An 18776-nucleotide genomic window follows, 5' to 3' on the forward strand; every position below is an offset into this window, starting at 1 on the left:
AAAAGACGTAGCACTTAATTGCCATTCCTTTGATGATAAAAACACTGAGGCCCATTGTTAATTAGGACTATGTACTAGGTGTAGCTCTTAGTGCACTCTGGAAAGGCTACCGCAAAAGTGTAAACAGCAACATCTAGTCATCTCTGAACTGAGCCCCAACTCAAATGGACTTTCAGTAATGGCAGCAACTACAGTAGGCTCACATGTTCTGGTCTGGAGAGGCCTCAAGTTTGATAGTTCCCATACAGCAAACATGGGGGAAAAATGTAATGAAATAGAGGCCAAACAATTGAATCTCTGAATCTCTAATTGTACTATTGAAAAAGTCTGAAGGCACAGCATGCAATCCTCATTGTCTCTAGGTGTGGATAAACTGTCCATCTTAGAAGAAGACAAGCTCTTAGTTGTCTGTTGTAGTTTGAATTTCAAATGTTTGAGGAAATTGTTGAATGGCAGTTAACAAGTTGTTGTCCAAAGGATTTGACTTCAGGTTGAGACACTTCAGAGCTGGCATGGCCTGCAACTTTTCCATGGGGACGTCTGTGGGAGAGATGACGAGAAGACACATTTTATTTTTGACATTTGAGAAAGAGCCAATGAATGTTCACAAGAGACTAAAGGCGTCATTATGGCTGGTTCCTGATTCTCCACACTTCTCCCACTTCTCTGCACTTGCTCACTTTCTCTCACGGATAAAACAACGGTATTAACTTCCTCCAGCCAATTCTAACACCAATCTAATGGTTGTCACACCCTGGTCAAAGTATTTTGTGTTTATCTTTATTTATTTGGTCAGGCCAGGGTGTGGCATGGGTTTTTGTATGTGGTGTGTTTGTATGGGGATTGTAGCTAGTGGGGTGTTCTAGCTAAGTCTATGGCTGTCTGAAGTGGTTCTCAATCAGAGGCAGGTGTTTTTCGTTGTCTCTGATTGGGAACCATATTTAGGCAGCCATATTCTTTGAGTTTGTCGTGGGTGATTGTCCTTAGTGTCCTGATGTCATTGTTCTGTGTTAGGTTACACAAGTATAGGCTATTTCGGTTTTCGTTAAGTTTATTGTTTTGGTAGTGTTTGTGTTTAGTGTGTTCCTTCATTAAACATGGATTGCAATAGACACGCTGCATTTTGGTCTGACTCTCCTTCTCATATAGAAGACCGTTACAGAATCACCCACCACAAAGGGACCAAGCAGCGTGTCAACAGGCAGGAACAGCCCAAAGTGGAGTACAGTATGGACTATACTTCTTGGGAGGAGATAGACAGGTGGGCGGTCGACCCAGGGAGAGTGCCGGAGCCCGCCTGGGATTCGATGGAGCAGTGCGCGGAAGGATATAGGAGAATGGAGTTTGCGAAGCAAGCAAGGCGGCGCGGACGGAGGCCCCATAGTCAGCCCCAAAAAATTCTTGGGGGGGGGCTCAGGGAGAGTGTGGCAGAGTCAGGAGCTAGACCTGAGCCAACTCTCCCTGTTTATCGTGAGGAGCCAAGGAGGAGACCAGAACCAGAGCCGGTGTTGGAGGTGAGCGAAACAGAGACTGTGAAGGAGTTAATGGGGAAATTGGAGGAGAGAGAAATGAGGGAGTTGCTGTGTTGGTGTTTTAAACATGGAATTCGCCCGATGGAGCGTGTCGGGGATTTGATGGCACCTGGGTCAGCGCTCCATACTCGTCCTGAGGTGCGTGTTAGTCGGCTGGTGAAGATGGTGCCAGTCTCACGTACCAGGCCTCCTGTGCACCTCCCTAGCCTTGCACGTCCTGTGCCAGCACCGCTCTCAAGATCTCCAGTACGCCTTCACGGTCTAACCCATCCTGTGCCACCTCCACACCCCAGCCCTCCGGTAGCAGCTCCCCGCACCAGGCTTCCTGTGCGTGTCCTCGGCCCAGTACCACCAGTGCCAGCACCACGCATCAGGCCTACAGTGCGCCTCGCCTGTCCAGCGCTGTCGGAGCCCTCCTCCTCTCCAGCGCTGTCGGAGTCTCCCGCCTGTTTAGCGCTGTTAGAGCCTTCCTTCTCTACAGCGCTGCCGGAGTCTCCCGCCTGTTCAGAACTGCCAGTTTGCAAAGAGCTGCCAGTTTGCAAAGAGCTGCCAGTTAGCATAGAGCTGCCAGTTAGCATAGAGCTGCCAGTTAGCATAGAGCTGCCAGTTAGCATAGAGCTGCCAGTTAGCATAGAGCTGCCAGTTAGCATAGAGCTGCCAGTTAGCATAGAGCTGCCAGTTAGCATAGAGCTGCCAGTTAGCATAGAGCTGCCAGTTAGCATAGAGCTGCCAGTCTGCAAGGAGCTGCCAGAGCTGCCTGTCTGCAGGATGCCGCCAAAGCTGCCAGTCTGCAAGGAGCCGCCAGAGCTGCCAGTCTGCAAGGAGCCGCCAGAGCTGCCAGTTAGCATGGAGCAGCCAGGGCCGCCAGTTAGCATGGAGCAGCCAGGGCCGCCAGTCAGCATGGAGCAGCCAGGGCCGCCAGTCAGCATGGAGCAGCCAGGGCCGCCAGTCAGCATGGAGCAGCCAGTCAGCATGGAGCAGCCAGTCAGCATGGAGCAGCCAGAGCAGCCAGTCAGCATGGAGCAGCCAGAGCTGCCAGTCAGCATGGAGCAGCCAGTCAGCATGGAGCAGCCAGAGCTGCCAGTCAGCATGGAGCAGCCAGTTAGCATGGAGCAGCCAGAGCTGCCAGTCATCATGGAGCAGCCAGTCAGCATGGAGCAGCCAGAGCTGCCAGTCGACCAGACTCTCCCAGATCTGCCAGTCGACCAGACTCTTCCAGATCTGCCAGTCGACCAGACTCTTCCAGATCTGCCAGTCGACCAGACTCTTCCAGATCTGCCAGTCGACCAGACTCTTCCAGATCTGCCAGTCGACCAGACTCTCCCAGATCTGCCAGTCGACCAGACTCTCCCAGATCTGCCAGTCGACCAGACTCTCCCAGATCTGCCAGTCGACCAGACTCTCCCAGATCTGCCAGTCGACCAGACTCTTCCAGATCTGCCAGTCGACCAGACTCTTCCAGATCTGCCAGTCGACCAGACTCTTCCAGATCTGCCAGTCGACCAGACTCTTCCAGATCTGCCAGTCGACCAGACTCTTCCAGATCTGCCAGTCAGCCAGGATCTGCCGAAACCACCAGCCAGCCAGGATATGGTAGATTCGTCAACCTGCCTGAGCTTCCTCTCACTCCTGAGCTTCCTCTCACTCCTGAGCTTCCCCTCAGTCCCGAGCTGCCTCAGTCCCGAGCTGCCCCTCAGTCCCGATCTGCTCCTCAGTCCAGTGGGGTTCTGGGTGAGGACTACTAGGCCATGGTCGGCGGCGAGGGTGGACTATCCAGGGACGCGAGGAGAAGGGACTAAGACATTGATTGAGTGGGGTCCACGTCCCGCGCCGGAGCCGCCACCATGGACAGACGCCCACCCGGACCCTCCCTATTGTTTTGAGGTGCGTTCGGGAGTCCGCACCTTAGGGGGGGGGTTCTGTCACACCCTGGTCAAAGTATTTTGTGTTTATCTTTATTTATTTGGTCAGGCCAGGGTGTGGCATGGGTTTTTGTATGTGGTGTGTTTGTATGGGGATTGTAGCTAGTGGGGTGTTCTAGCTAAGTCTATGGCTGTCTGAAGTGGTTCTCAATCAGAGGCAGGTGTTTTTCGTTGTCTCTGATTGGGAACCATATTTAGGCAGCCATATTCTTTGAGTTTGTCGTGGGTGATTGTCCTTAGTGTCCTGATGTCATTGTTCTGTGTTAGGTTACACAAGTATAGGCTATTTCGGTTTTCGTTAAGTTTATTGTTTTGGTAGTGTTTGTGTTTAGTGTGTTCCTTCATTAAACATGGATTGCAATAGACACGCTGCATTTTGGTCTGACTCTCCTTCTCATATAGAAGACCGTTACAATGGTATTATCTCCCTCCAGCCAATTCTAACACCAATCTAATGGTATTATCTCCCTCCAGCCAATTCTAACACCAATCTAACGGTATTAACTTCCTACATCCAATTCTAACACCAATCTAATGGTATTATCTCCCTCCAGCCAATTCTAACACCAATCTAACGGTATTAACTTCCTCCAGCCAATTCTAACACCAATCTAACGGTATTAACTTCCTACATCCAATTCTAACACCAATCTAACGGTATTAACTTCCTACATCCAATTCTAACACCAATCTAATGGTATTAAATTCCTCCATCCAATTCTAACACCAATCTAATGGTATTAACTTCCTCCAGCCAATTCTAACACCAATCTAATGGTATTAACTTCCTACATCCAATTCTAACACCAATCTAATGGTATTCAATTCCTCCATCCAATTCTAACACCAATCTAATGGTATTAACTTCCTACATCCAATTCTAACACCAATCTAATGGTATAAACTTCCTCCAGCCAATTGTAACACCAATCCAATGCATTTAAATCCTCGGAAGAAGGGTAGAGAATGGGAACGCAGCACTGACTCCATCTTACCAGTGATGTCATTCCCTTCCAGGTTGATTCTTTCCAGAGACTGGATCTCCGTCAGTCTCTCGGGGAAGACAGACAACTTGTTGTTGGCCAAGTTGATGCTGGTCAGATGTTCCAGCTCGCCAACTACATCTGGCAGTTTAGTGATGACATTGCCGTGCAAGTCCAGTTCTGAAAAGATATTGGAAAATACTGCTAAATCACCAGCTAACGTACCTGAATATTCCTCGCACAGATTCAACACATTCAGTCAAATATTTGTTGAATATTGGTGTATTAGGCTAACCTGGTCCCAGATCTGTTTGTGCTCTTGCCTACTCCATTCTGTCAGTGCCAAGCCAATGACAATTCCATACTGGCCCCAGGCTAGTGTTCGGCTGCTATGCTGGCCCCAGGCTAGTGTTCGGCTGCTATGCTGGCCCCAGGCTAGTGTTCGGCTGCTATGCTGGCCCCAGGCTAGTGTTCGGCTGCTACGCTGGCCCAAGGCTAGTGTTTGGCTGCTACGCTGGCCCCAGGCTAGTGTTAGGCTGCTACGCTGGCCCCAGGCTAGTGTTCGGCTGCTATGCTGGCCCCAGGCTAGTGTTCGGCTGCTATGCTGGCCCAAGGCTAGTGTTCGGCTGCTACGCTGGCCCCAGGCTAGTGTTCGGCTGCTACGCTGGCCCCAGGCTAGTGTTCGGCTGCTATGCTGGCCCCAGGCTAGTGTTCGGCTGCTACGCTGGCCCCAGGCTAGTGTTCGGCTGCTACGCTGGCCCCAGGCTAGTGTTAGGCTGCTATACTGGCCCCAGGCTAGTGTTAGGCTGCTATACTGGCCCCAGGCTAGTGTTAGGCTGCTATAATGGCCCCAGGCTAGTGTTAGGCTGCTATACTGGCCCCAGGCTAGTGTTAGGCTGCTATACTGGCCCCAGGCTAGAGTTAGGCTGCTATACTGGCCCCAGGCTAGTGTTAGGTTGCTACGCTGGCCCCAGGCTACTATACAAAGATGTGTGCTACCTTAAAGATAAAGGCTTTAAAGCTATCAATCTGATAACGTGTGATAGCGTTATATAAAAGGCCCCTCCACTAAAACTTGTTCAGTTAGGGGGGGGAGGGGGGAGTACGCATACATAGCTACCTCTCAATTGAGTGAAGGTTTTGAAAAATTTGCTTGTAACTCCCTTCATCTCATTGTCAGCCAACGTGACGATGTGTATCTTCTCTGCAACGCTGTTGAGGACCCTGAATACCCCATCTGGGAAACTGATCAGTTTGCAGTTTGACAGATCTAAAGAAATAAAGGATAAAAATTAGGAATGGCCATGGATACATCCCAAATGGCACCCTATTCCCTATTTAGTGCACTACTTTTGACCAGGGCCCATAGGGCTCTGTTCAAAAGTAGTGTACTACATGGGGAATAGGGTGGTATTTGGGATGCATATATGAGAAAGCTTGGCTTAGAGCTGAAGAAGATTAGTGTTATATTGAAGAGGTTATTTCAAAATAAACTTTACAGTCTGTCACGACCGTCGTAGTGAGGAGACCAAAGAGCAGCGTGATGTGAATACATATTTTAATGTAAGACGAAAGACCACGAAAACAAACTTACAAAACGACCGTGACCGCTATAAACACTGAGCGCAAACATGCAACATCACATAGACAATAACCCACAAAATAACCCAAGGAATATGGCTGCCTTAATATGGTTCCCAATCAGAGACAACAATAAACAGCTGCCTCTAATTGAGAACCAATCTAGGCAACCATAGACATATAAAACCCTAGAACGTAAACAACCCCATAAACCTACAAAACCCCTAGACAGTACAAAAACCCTAGATGAGACAAAAACACACATACTACCCTCGTCACACCCTGACCTAACCAACATATATAAAGAAAACAAAGAATACTCAGGTCAGGGCGCGACACAGTCATGCCTTGCTCAAATCTAACGTCACTGCAACCCTCTGGTTCTTATGTCAAATATGCATATTAAGTTCACAAGAACTAGTCAGGCTGAGAGGACAACATAATATCATCCTTGGAAGGAGAGAGCTTTAGGTAACAAATTACTGCCATCTGCTGGCCGAAAGTAGTAAGACTCAACAACCTGGATATACTTGTAGATCAGGGATCATCAACTACATTCAACTGCAGGCTGATTTCTCCTGGAGTGGATGGTCGGGGGGGGGGGGGGCCGGAACATGATTACAAATAATTTGTAGACTGCAAATTGACCGCAAGAAGCCTAAACAGATATAGTGTTTGACTGAAACATAATCCTTTCAAACCTTGTTTACGTTTGTATACGATCACGTATCTTTCTGCTATGCGTTGGAATGATTGGGAACAGATTTCTTTGATTAAAATCACTTGGAGCTGATTTACTGGTGTTTTTACACTCTTTTATGACCGACAATGAAAATTAAGACAACAAATAATAATATACAGTACCAGTCAAAAGTTTGGACACACCTACTCATTCAAGGGTTTTTCTTATTTTTTTTTACTATTTTCTACATAGTAGAATAATAGTGAAGACATCAAAACTATGAAATAACACATATGGAATCATGTAGTAACCAAAAAAAAGTGTTAAACAAGCATTCCTCATGAAGATGGTTGAGAGAACGTCAAGAGTGTGCAAAGCTGTCATCAAGGCAAAGGGTGGCTACTTCGAAGAAACTAAAATCTAAAATATATTTACATTTGTTTAACACTTCTTTGGTTGCTACATGATTCCATATGTGTAATTTCATAGTTTTGATGTCTTCACTATTATTCTATAATGTAGAAAAGGAATGAGTAGGTGTATTTTTTTTTAACTAGCCTCTGCCATTATACTAGGTCTACATTGTAGAATAATAACGAAGACATCAATTAAATCAAAGGATTGACTTAACTTACCCAGAGTATCTTTCTCTTCCTCCACGGTTGCATTGACCCTCCGGGCAACATTGGCCACAGCCTCTGCCATTATACTAGGTCTACGAATCTCACCTGGGGTAGAGATGGGGAGAGGTCGGTGTAATACTTCAGATATACATTTTAACCAGACATTTTCAAGTGCATTTTCTTTGGCATATTAAAATAGTATTAATTCATCAGGTTAATTAACATGGTTGTTGTTTTTTTCATGCAATTTGGTAATTAGCTATTTTTAACATGTTACCAGGTCATGCATACAAGATTGCTAGTTGCAATTTTGTGTCAATTAGAATGTTACAATGCATCTTGTTCAATGTCAGCCATTGCTGCAACATTGTCCTCTTCACAAAGTTTACACAAAATCACATGAATAACTTGATCACCTGTCCCACGTCAAGTTATAGGCGAGCTACAACAGTTAGTTAGCTATTAAAGCGAGCTTAATTCGTAGTAATAGCTAAATTGCTAGCTTTCTAATGTAGCCTACTCATAATTCCACAAACGACGTCCGAGTGGAGATCTGTGTAATAGATTGTACAATAGAATCAGCATATACTGTATGACGGGAGGTGGATCAACCTACCCTTAAACTTTAACTGTGGTTGACAGCTGAAAATGTTAGCAAGTCGGTTCAAGGCTCCGTCCAATCAAATCCATTCATTTTCAAACAACCACCGTCAAATTTGGCGAGAGACTATTTTTAACCAAAGAGGATACACTGGGCTAAAGTCGATCGATGCACTTTTCAGATGACCTGTTCTGTCGTTATTGTTAAAATCTGTCCAATACTTCCAAAATGTTTGTTTTTGTGCGCAATTTGAGTTTAAAGACACTATTTTAGCCTCTTGTTGCCATCAATAGTTATATTGCTTCTACAGTACACGCTACCGTATTGACGAGAGTCATAGGCGCACAAGGAAGTTTCAGAGAGATAACTGCGAAGGACTACAGATTTAAATTCTGCCCATGTCTTACGCAGGATTGATCTGTATAAGTATCAGTCTGTAACGGGTGTTAGGTTGTATCAAGTTGTGTCATCACAGTGTAGTGCCTCAGCACTAATAGCACATATACGACTAGATCAACTGATTGTTGAGTTATAACAGTATAAAAATGGAAGTTCAGAGTTTGACCTACCTTAGGATCCTGGTTAGGATTTAGCCCGCTGTGTCATGACAGAGTTGTCCTGCCACAGCCACTATTCTGGAAAAGTCCTGATTGGTCAACTATTTTTTGCTTTGTCAATGGACGTGAAGACAATGGGCATGTATTGAAACGTACTCTCTATTCATTCAACATTAAATCAACCATGGTGAATAGGATGCCAGGTGAATGAGGCCAGAAGATGCCGTTAGTGAATGTACTTTTTTCCCCCAATTGTCCTTGTTGCACGTTCTCACCAGTTACACATGAGTTATTACCTTGTACTTAATATCTGATATAGTTCTTGAGAAGTAGGCTATTTATAGTGAGGAACATGTATTTATATTCCTGAACTTTTGGGACATTTATTTTTGTGTATTTTTTGGTGATTTCGAGAGAGAAAAAAAAATAGAGATTTTGATCATTCTAAAAACTGAAATTCCATCCACCTATATTGCTTATTTTGTGTCAGGAATTCGTTTTTTGTTGTTGTTGGTGCCCCACTTGTCAGTCTAATAATAGTGTGGTCGTTTCAGGTAAATATGCCAACAATCCAGCATGGTGCATTGCTCAACTCAGAGAACTCCAGAACCCATAGAATTAGAATGAATGAATATTCACAACAGGTCATTCTAGTGAATGTACATATCATGTTTTTTTTATAGACAAGAGTCAGAAGCATATGTAATGTTACTAATGAATGAATAACATGAGAAATATTACCTACCAAAATACATACACTTTAATCAGCTAACAAAATATTTTTACAATATGAAACATATTTATGACAAAATCCTCCTAAAACAGAGAGAGCAATAAATTAACATAAATAACCAAGCTTTATTTTATTATTATTTACAATAAATATAATGTCAGTGTTCCGTTACACCCAGTAGGTGTATACTATAGTATAAACAGTGCTTAAATGGTGAACAACACCATTTCCTATGACTTATAATGAAATGGCGGGTCCTCTTACTGATTCCTAAAAGCAGTAAGATAAAATCAGTCACGTTCTGAGAGAAAATCCATACTGTATATATATATCCAGGCTTTCTAAACATACCATCTACCATACTGCTTGAGGAGTGCACAGTCACAATAATCATAAGAACTAACAAAGTGTTTTCTTATTGTTTTCGACCATCTGATACAGACTCTTGGATAATAGTTCTATCAGTGAAATTCCACTCTAATGTTTCCGGAACTCTCTGTTGCGTGCGTCCGAAAGGAGACGAGTGGTAGCCTCGTCTCCATCTCAAGCGGTTGTGAGGAAGACGGCCCCAGGCTTTGCTCCGGCCATCTCTTTACTGAAGGTCGGGTTGAAGCCCGTGACAGAGGCTACAGGCAGCCACATTCATCCACAACCATATCCTCGTGATGGCGAAGCAGCATTTCTCCATTCTCATAATACAGCATGCTTAGAGGACTCATCTTGGTGGGGGCGCAGCACGCCGAGGGAACCCGCTCAGGGTGGTAGTGTTTTAGGAGACTCTAGAGGGGAAAAAAAGCATCAAGAAGCAATCTGCAAGTAAAGATAGGTATGAAATAGGCATGAAGCATTGCTATAGTATCTAATTTTGTTTATTTTTTTACCAGGCAAGTCAGTTAAGAACAAATTCTTATTTTCAATGACGGCCTAGTGGGTTAACTGGTCTAGGAACAGTGGTTTAACTGGTCTAGGAACAGTGGGTTAACTGGTCTAGGAACAGTGGGTTAACTGGTCTAGGAACAGTGGGTTAACTGGTCTAGGAACAGTGGGTTAACTGGTCTAGGAACAGTGGGTTAACTGGTCTAGGAACGGTGGGTTAACTGGTCTAGGAACAGTGGGTTAACTGGTCTAGGAACAGTGGGTTAACTGGTCTAGGAACAGTGGGTTAACTGGTCTAGGAACAGTGGGTTAACTGGTCTAGGAACAGTGGGTTAACTGGTCTAGGAACAGTTGGTTAACTGCCTGTTCAGCTGACCTTGTCAGCTCGGGGGTTTGAACTCACAACCTTCCGGTTGCTAGTCCAACGCTCTAACCACTAGGCCACCCTGCCGCCTCTACACTCTAACCACTAGGCTACCCTGCCGCCTCTACACTCTAACCACTAGGCTACCCTGCCGCCTCTACACTCTAACCACTAGGCTACCCTGCCGCCCCTACACTCTAACCACTAGGCTACCCTGCCACCCCTACACTCTAACCACTAGGCTACCCTGCCGCCTCTACACTCTAACCACTAGGCTACCCTGCCGCCTCTACACTCTAACCACTAGGTTACCCTGCCGCCCCTACACTCTAACCACTAGGCTTCCCTGCCACCCCTACACTCTAACCACTAGGCTACCCTGCCGCCTCTACACTCTAACCACTAGGTTACCCTGCCGCCCCTACACTCTAACCACTAGGCTACCCTGCCACCCCTACACTCTAACCACTAGGCTACCCTGCCGCCTCTACACTCTAACCACTAGGCTACCCTGCCACCCCTACACTCTAACCACTAGGCTACCCTGCCGCCTCTACACTCTAACCACTAGGCCACCCTGCCACCCCAATGAGCTTTGTACCGTTAAGATACATACGAAAACAGTAAAGATACATGTGTAAACCAATATATTCTATGACACATTTTGGAAAATCCCGTAGAGACACATTGAAACGTACCTGCATGTAAGCATGATTTGTTGGGTTCAAGTCTTCTCCCAAAGGACTTGGACAGATCCCCTCACATCGATAGGCATTATACTTCTTCGGGAAGACGATCCAGGACCCCCAGCCTATCTGATTGAAGTCTACATGCATGTCCACTCTTCGACAGAGAGACGGGTCAATCTCAATGTTTCCGCTAGACACCTCTGGACCCCTCGTGTCTGGCGGTTCCCTCTGGCCTGAGTGGCCCCTTTTTTTCCTGTGTCTCTTCGGCCTGCGGAACTTCTTGGACTCGGTGGTGGACAGGAACTTGGACTGTTCGGCCGTGTGGAGGAGACTGGCTTTGGCCTGGGAGCCCTCCTCTGACCCTGTATGAGAGAATACAACCAGTAAGGCTCTGTCGCTCACACACTGACTCTGCCGTGTTTTAGACACAGCCAACTGGACAGGATTCTGCTGTGTTTTAGACACAGCCAACTGGACAGGGTTCTGCCGTGTTTTAGACACAGCCAACTGGACAGGGTTCTGCTGTGTTGTAGACCCAGCCAACTGGACAGGGTTCTGCTGTGTTGTAGACCCAGCCAACTGGACAGGGTTCTGCCGTGTTGTAGACCCAGCCAACTGGACAGGGTTCTGCTGTGTTGTAGACCCAGCCAACTGGACAGGGTTCTGCTGTGTTGTAGACCCAGCCAACTGGATAGAGTTGGGGAAGTACACATCTCTCTCTGTCTTGTTTGGTGATCTCCTCTTCATTGAGCTCCTGGAAATCTGTTCCTGGCCGAGCCAGTTCAACAGCGGATCAGTAAGGTTGTACACCTTCCAGTGCTGAGAGGAGTTAATCACAGAGGAGACAGAGAAATATCCCACCAGCTGGTGTTCCTGGCAGATCCCCTGTGTCTGCCTGCACGGGTAGTCGTGGTGATGGTAGATCTCCACGGTAATGTTGGAAGCCCTCGTCGCCCGGGGAAACCTGAACCTGAGCTCCGCTGCTTGGATCCGTTCGTCGGCCAATAAGGTGGTCAGGTCAAAGGTTGCAGTCCAGCGTCGGGGTCTGTGAAATAAACCTATTGGAAAGAAGAACATTTTAAAAAATAAACAGATTTTTCAACATTTGTACTGACTAGTACTTCTTTGAACATTATCATCGGGTCTGGTCTCATGTCAACTAAGTACTTCACATATATGTCTATTAGACAAACATACATCCAAGTTATCCACCTGGACCACCATACAATGTTAAGTACTTTAAGATTAGGCCCATATATAAATACAATCAAATATTGGTTTTTATGTGACCCGTCTTCTTCAAACCCTTTAAATGGTCTACTAAGAGTAACATAGATTAAAAATAATTAATGTTAATTGTTTTTACTTATAAAAAGAGCTTTTAAGCAACCATAGAGCTAATGAATAAACTGTTAATTTAGGAGGAATACACATGTTCTATTCAATCCTGGACAGCAATTCAGGCAGAATATTTAGCATATTGTTTCTGGGTTACATCTAAGTAGTCTGAATGAGTCATGCTTGTATTCTAAAAACAATATTGTTTTAATATTTTTTAAAGAAATTCCATTTTAGATCTAGGCAAAGCATGTTTGCAAATAGAAATTCCAACCATGTTTTTCAATGTAACTAGGCAACTAGCTTGTGGATGAATCTACCATCGGCTGGCGTCAACATCAACATGTGTGAATTAGGACATGAATTGTGATGCAAAGAAGAACAAGACATTGGAGGTGTGGTACATAATTCATCAAGAAGATTAAAGACTATTGTACTATTGCCCAAATGTAATGTATTGTTGCTATTCATCGTCTATTTGTTGATTATAGGTACTGTACCAAAACATCTACATTCCTCTATGGGTCTGTTTTGCTCTGGGGAAATAAAACTATGAAGATTAAGGATAACACAACGACAACGACGGGAGGACGAGGCTAGGACTAATCCACTCAAAGTAAACACCGGATCGAAACCAATCATTTAACACGCCCTTAGCTCGGCTTCCGCATATCCTCCATTCAAACAAATAGGTACCAACTATGACACCTAGCAGTGATGTTAAATTAGATTTAGTGGTGATGCGAGCGGAGCGGTCCGTGGAACATATAGGCTAGATGTAGTTAAAATCCCGCTCTGGCCAGAGACGTAGTTCTAGGTCATCACTCTAATCTAATCAAGTGAAGTGTGAAAAGAACTGAGGGGACTTGTTGATTTGAGTTAACAACAGATTTGAATAGGGCATGTCTGGCAACATTTCTAATCAACATCTCCCATTTAAAGAAAAAAAAAGAGGTTTGCTTTGAGAATTAGGCTGAAAACCAGCCTTTTCACACGCTGCTCCATGTACGGTTATTCAGGCCGACAAAATGAATGTGGATTGGAGCGCTTTGAGCTCGTCTGGCGAAGAGATTTGACAGCCACTGTGGTGCGCAAACATAGCAAGAAAATGATCTCTTAACTTTTTTTGAAGAATAAAAATAATGCAAGCAAAAAATAGCGCAAAACAACATTTAATTTACTAGGCTTAGAGGAGGCTAGGCAATAGGCCATAAACTATTATAAAATGCCCTAAACAGGATATTTATTATTATTTTCTCCTGTGTTAAACTAAATTCGGGCAGGCAGTAGATGCTAAATGTCAAGAATGTAGCCTATATGCCCTACTAAACGAATGAATAAATAGGCCTATAGGCTAATATACTTTAAAAATATATATATATAATCTTACTTTTTGCCATCACACTCTTGACTGTGTCTGCTTGTTTTGCGATGGCCTTCTCCATGACGTCTATAGGCCGAGTAAGATTTGACTTGTAATTCCGGTAAAGGTGCATCATATACTTCGGTGCCAGGTGATGGAATCCAGGTGGACGGTGGTCTGTAGCAAAGCGTCGTGATTTTCCGTGATAAACTCCATCTCTAGATTTGTGAATTCCTTGAGTCAGCAGTATGAGCAGAGAGGCATGTAGCGCTACACCTATAACGCCTAATGAACGCATGCTGATCAAATTGGATGACAGATTCCTCTGCGGGTTGAGATAAGCTTGGCTTTTATACCCCTCCCGCACCACGCATATTTAACAAGTAGCCGCGAACATTAAAGGAAATTGACATGCGTCTTCAAGGCTTGTGGCAAGGCAGGTCATCATCCATTGACATGTTAATGAGATGCCCAAGCCAATGACTGGATGAAGTGTGTTTATAGCACTTTTCTCATCAATAGCTCTTTCAAATGTTACTTTGTTTGTTAGCCTTCATCTACGTTCACTTTCCGTATGAAATAGATTCATTCCAATCGATCAGTTAGGCTATAGATTAGGGTTAATGGTTTTACTTTGATAAACCTATATATTCTGCTTTCTGTAACGAATAGCAAGCTGGTTATGACAATAGATTACTATTCATTCTATGGACATAAGTCTATATAGTCTTTCTTACTACATATGTTTCTAAAATCGGGGCCCGTATCCACAAAGCATATCAGAGTTATGAGTTCTGATATAGAATCGGGACCCGTATCCACAAAGCATATCAGAGTTATGAGTTCTGATATAGAATCGGGACCCGTATCCACAAAGCATATCAAAGTTATGAGTTCTGATATAGAATCGGCCCGTATCTACAAAGCATCTCAGAGTTAGAAGTTCTGATCTAGAATCTGTCTATATAATCTTATTCATTATGATTTAAAAGGAAAAACAGGTAATTCCTCTTTCTCTTCAGTTTAGGCATGTAGACTTTTAATAGGCTCGAGGGGCAATGTTATTGTAATATCATTAATAGCATGATATTAATAGGCCTGTGTGGGCAAATACAATTCCATGTTTTCAGAGATGTGCTGTCTTTTTGTGTTTTATTATAGACTATTATAAATATTGCGCTCTGCGTCTCTGCGTGAAAAGAACAGTGGATTGAACGCTCAACGGACAAAAAAAACATTCCTCTTAGTGCGCATGCCCAGCCCCTGCTTTTATTCAGATAGTGGAAATCCTTTCCTCCGAAAATCTGCGAGAAAGGACCGTATAGGTAGACAAATACGTGGAAGAAACTATCCCTGAAATAAAACACAAACCGCTGCTTTACATCACTTTTCCTACGGTTATTGAAACATCCGACTAATGAGTGATTTTTGGAGCATACACGGTTCTTCCGAGTGAAATGGTGAGTACATTTTACCGTCCTGTCTCATTTCCCGTGTCCACGCGCACATTGGTAGGCTAAACTGTAAAACATCGGTACTCCGAGTTTGTGTTTATGTGGATATGTTAGCCAAATGTGAAGTGTGTGTGCTGATGTCGGTACGCGCGGCCAGTGCATGACCACGTTGCAACGTTGCATCAAACAAAATCAAATGTGGTATAAAGTTGGAAGTTTGTGGCATGTGGTTGGCTTGGCCGCCCTCCATGCCTCCTCCAGTCTCCATCGATAGGCTATTGTATGTCGACCCAGTCATGTTTGATGTAGCACTGAAATTGTTTAAATTGTTCCAGTAAACTTGTTTGAAGTGCCAATCTATCATTCATTGCCCATTGCGGCTGGGGGGGTGGAATTCATGTGATACAGATGGGGACGATGTTCATTGGCTAATAGGTGTGTAATATTCAAATGATAACTCTTCGGTCGACTAAATGATTATTGGCGCCTTTACACTTTCAGTAGACCTGTTCAGGTGTTTAACACCACTTAGGTCCGTTACTGTGCTACAAATACAACAGTTCAGTATTTTGCGATTAGTTAGACTAAGTTTATGTAAATAGAGCAGGTGATTTGGACGGCAATTTAAATGTCCTTTTCGTTTGATGTCCCTTTTAACCCCCCCCCCCCATCCCCCCATTTAAACCTAATAGAGTGATTTGCCAAGCTCTCGAATTAGGCAGGTCAAATAAAGCAAGCTCTTGTTTAATGTCCGTTACTCTGCATTGACACAGAAACTAGGCGCTACATTTTTTAAATCTCGTCAAACTCAAGATAAAAAGTGATTATGAAGATCAATCAAGCCATTACAACATATCGATACTGTTGTTGATACCGCGCTGCTCCTCCCCTTCCTTTAATCAATAAATAAAGGAGCCACATAAGAGAGAGATAGAAATGGCGTCTTTCTGTAGGCACTAACTCAGCCATGGTTCTTTGGACAAAGCCTATGGGGGAAATTAATGGCGTTTTTGGCCGAAAATAAGGTCTGTGGTAAAAACACAGGCTTAGGGGATCTCATACTTTTATTTAAAATGAGATCATCTTCATCAGCTAACGTCACTTTTAGTGACTTTTTAAAAATGTATGTCATTCATTTAAAAAAAACTATTTTAAAATGTTATGTTTAATTGACTGATTATCTCATAGAACAAAACGTATTCAATCTCCTAAACCTTTGTTAACCTCAGAACTTAATTTCAGCGTTTATTCCAAAAACTTTTTTCTTTCCCCATAAAAATTTCCCATAGGGATGGCTGAACGAACCAGACGTAACTCATTTCTGGGTTTTAGGACTACAAGCTGTCGACCTCTATTGACCAGACAAAACAAAATACAAGCCAAGTTGGACTTGACCAACTCCTATAAGGGCTCTTGTTGGTTAATCAAGAGACAATTCCCCAGGATTCCTCCCTGACGGAGCCCTATTCCCAATACACTGAGTGTACAGAACATTAGGAACACCTACGCTTTCCATGACCTAGACTGACCAGGTGAATCCAGGTGAAAGCTATGATCCCTTATTGATGTCACCTGATATATATCCACTTCAATCAGCATAGAGGAGGGGGAGGAGACAGGTTAAATAATGATTTTTAAGCCTGGAGAATATTGTGTGTGTGTGTGTGACATTCAGAGGATGAATGGGCAAGATTAAAACAAATGTAAGTGCCTTTGAACGGGGTATGGTAGTAGGTGCCAGGCATTGAACGGAGTAGGGTAGTAGGTGCCAGGCATTGAACGGAGTAGGGTAGTAGGTGCCAGGCATTGAACGGAGTAGGGTAGTAGGTGCCAGGCATTGAACGGAGTAGGGTAGTAGGTGCCAGGCACACCGGTTCGAGCGTGCCAAGAATTGCAACGCTGCTTAGTTTTTCACGCTCAACAGTTTCCTGTGTGTATCAAGAATGGTTTACCACCCAAACGACATCCAGCCAACTTCACACAACTGTGGGAAGCATTGGAGTCAACGTTGGCTAGCATCCCTGTGGATGCTCCAACGAATTGAGGCTGTTCTGAGGGAAAAAGGGGTGCAACTCAAAATTAGGAAGGTGTTCCTAATGTTTTGTAAACTCATTGTGTGTGTGTGTGTGTATATATAGTGCACTGTGCACTACTTTTGATCAGAGCCCTGGTCAAAAGTAGTGCACTATATAGGGAATACGGTGCCATTTGAACCTAGTGTTCCTCTGTGTACTGGTACAAGAACAGGCATTTGATGCACTTAAGGGTCCTCTAATCTCCATTGTTTTTTTTAAAAGCACATCATGTAGTCCCTGTCATCAATCACATTTAATTGTAGATGATTTGTTGTGGCACCTTGTTGAAGATCTTATTATTAAGTGGAAGTAGGTGACTCATCGCAGGTGCTTCAAATGATTCCATGTTGTTGCGGTTCTATAGTCAAGCTCTGTCTTGTATAAGAATATGGTGTTAAGTAATAATATACATTTGTGCCATTTTAGCAGATTTTGCTGTGTAATTTTTAATTATTTTAGGGCTGTCTCCTAATAATAAAAAAACCCAACAAAAAAATATTGTACTCGGCCGATAGTTGATGGGTCAAAATGTGCATTCTGGAAAGTATTCAGACCCCTCAACTTTTTCCACATTTTGTTACGTTACAGCCTTATTCTAAAATTGATTAAATTGTTTTTTTTTCAATCTACACACAATACCCCACAATGACATCACAATACCCCATAATGACATCACAATACCCCATAATGACAAAGCAAAAACAGGTTTTTAGGATTTTTTTTGCAAATGTATAAAAATAAAAAAACCTGAAATATCACATTTGCATAAGTATTCAGACCCTTTACTCAGTCCTTTTGTTGAGGCACCTTTTGGCAGCGATTACAGCCTTGAATCTTCTTGAGAATGACTCTACAAGCTTGGCACACCTGTATTTGGGGAATTCTCCCATTCGTCTCTGCAGATCCTCTCACGCTCTCTCAGGTTTGATGGGGAGAGTTGCTGCACAGCTATTTACAGGTCTCCAGAGGTGTTTGATTTGGTCCAAGTCCGTGCTCTGTCTGTGCCACTCAAGGACATTCAGAGACTTGTCCCGAAGCCACTCCTGTGTTGTCTTGTCTGTGTGCTTAGGTTCGTTGTCCTGTTGGAAGGTGAACCTTCGCCCCCAGTCTGTGGTCCTGAGCGATCTGGAGCAGGTTTTCATCAAGGATCTCTCTGTACTTTGCTCTGTTCATCTTTCCCTCAATCCTGACTAGTCTCATAGTCCCTGCCGCTGAAAAACATCCCCAAAGCATGATGCTGCCACTACCATGCTTCACCTTAGGGATGGTGTATGTTTCCTCCAGACGTGACGCTTGGCATTCAGGCCAAAGTGTTCAATCTTGGTTTCATCAGACCAGAGAATCTTGTTTCTTATGGTCTGAGAGTCCTTTAGGTGCCTTTTGGCAAACTCAAAGCGGGCTGT

At 44.1% G+C, this 18776-nt stretch overlaps 3 protein-coding genes across 8 annotated transcripts in view; 1 reads left to right on the forward strand and 2 right to left on the reverse strand.

The window, feature by feature from the left end:
• Window positions 1-267: 267 nt before the first annotated feature.
• Window positions 268-8523, reverse strand: LOC110515023 (leucine-rich repeat-containing protein 20). Of its 4 annotated transcripts, none has more exons than XM_036988510.1 (5): window positions 8494-8523; window positions 7336-7428; window positions 5558-5707; window positions 4450-4617; window positions 268-540 (listed from the first exon to the last, which is right to left on the reverse strand). In XM_036988510.1, exons 2-5 carry the CDS (start codon window positions 7403-7405, stop codon window positions 401-403), a joined length of 528 nt encoding a protein of 175 aa, XP_036844405.1. In that variant the 5' UTR covers window positions 7406-7428; window positions 8494-8523; the 3' UTR covers window positions 268-400. The 4 variants fall into 4 exon arrangements, with proteins under 4 accessions (XP_036844405.1, XP_036844400.1, XP_036844393.1 ...); XM_036988505.1 differs by lacking the exon at window positions 8494-8523 and adding an exon at window positions 7940-8257; XM_036988498.1 differs by lacking the exon at window positions 8494-8523 and adding an exon at window positions 7740-7920.
• A 730-nt stretch (window positions 8524-9253) lies between these two features.
• Window positions 9254-14142, reverse strand: LOC110515024 (nodal homolog 2-A). The gene is made up of 4 exons (XM_036976557.1): window positions 13872-14142; window positions 11832-12201; window positions 11153-11552; window positions 9254-9993 (listed from the first exon to the last, which is right to left on the reverse strand). Exons 1-4 carry the CDS (start codon window positions 14140-14142, stop codon window positions 9841-9843), a joined length of 1194 nt encoding a protein of 397 aa, XP_036832452.1. The 3' UTR covers window positions 9254-9840.
• A 941-nt stretch (window positions 14143-15083) lies between these two features.
• LOC110518596 (paladin) overlaps window positions 15084-18776 on the forward strand; it is a 160550-nt gene continuing 156857 nt past the window's right edge. For all 3 annotated transcript variants that reach the window (XR_005053304.1, XR_005053303.1, XM_036988516.1), the window contains exon 1: window positions 15084-15304. The gene's annotated coding sequence lies outside the window, so the exon portion shown is untranslated. The remainder of the gene's footprint in view (window positions 15305-18776) is intronic.

Source organism: Oncorhynchus mykiss, chromosome 1 (genome assembly GCF_013265735.2).
Source record: "Oncorhynchus mykiss isolate Arlee chromosome 1, USDA_OmykA_1.1, whole genome shotgun sequence".
NCBI lineage: Eukaryota > Metazoa > Chordata > Actinopteri > Salmoniformes > Salmonidae > Oncorhynchus > Oncorhynchus mykiss.

Bases quoted from the DNA above. Each gene is read 5' to 3' on its own strand.
- LOC110515023 (XM_036988497.1), bottom strand. The intron at 4,618-5,557 runs GTAGCTATGTAT...ATATCTTTTCAG, and splicing joins AACCTTCACTCAATTGAGAG to AACTGGACTTGCACGGCAAT. The intron at 541-4,449 runs GTAAGATGGAGT...TCTCTCCCACAG, and splicing joins GGAAGGGAATGACATCACTG to ACGTCCCCATGGAAAAGTTG.
- LOC110515024 (XM_036976557.1), bottom strand. From the start codon at position 14,142: ATGCGTTCATTAGGCGTTATAGGTGTAGCGCTACATGCCTCTCTGCTC. The intron at 11,553-11,831 runs GTTGGCTGGGTC...AACACGGCAGAG, and splicing joins TACTTCCCCAACTCTATCCA to TCAGTGTGTGAGCGACAGAG. The intron at 9,994-11,152 runs GTACGTTTCAAT...TTTCCCCTCTAG, and splicing joins CAAATCATGCTTACATGCAG to AGTCTCCTAAAACACTACCA.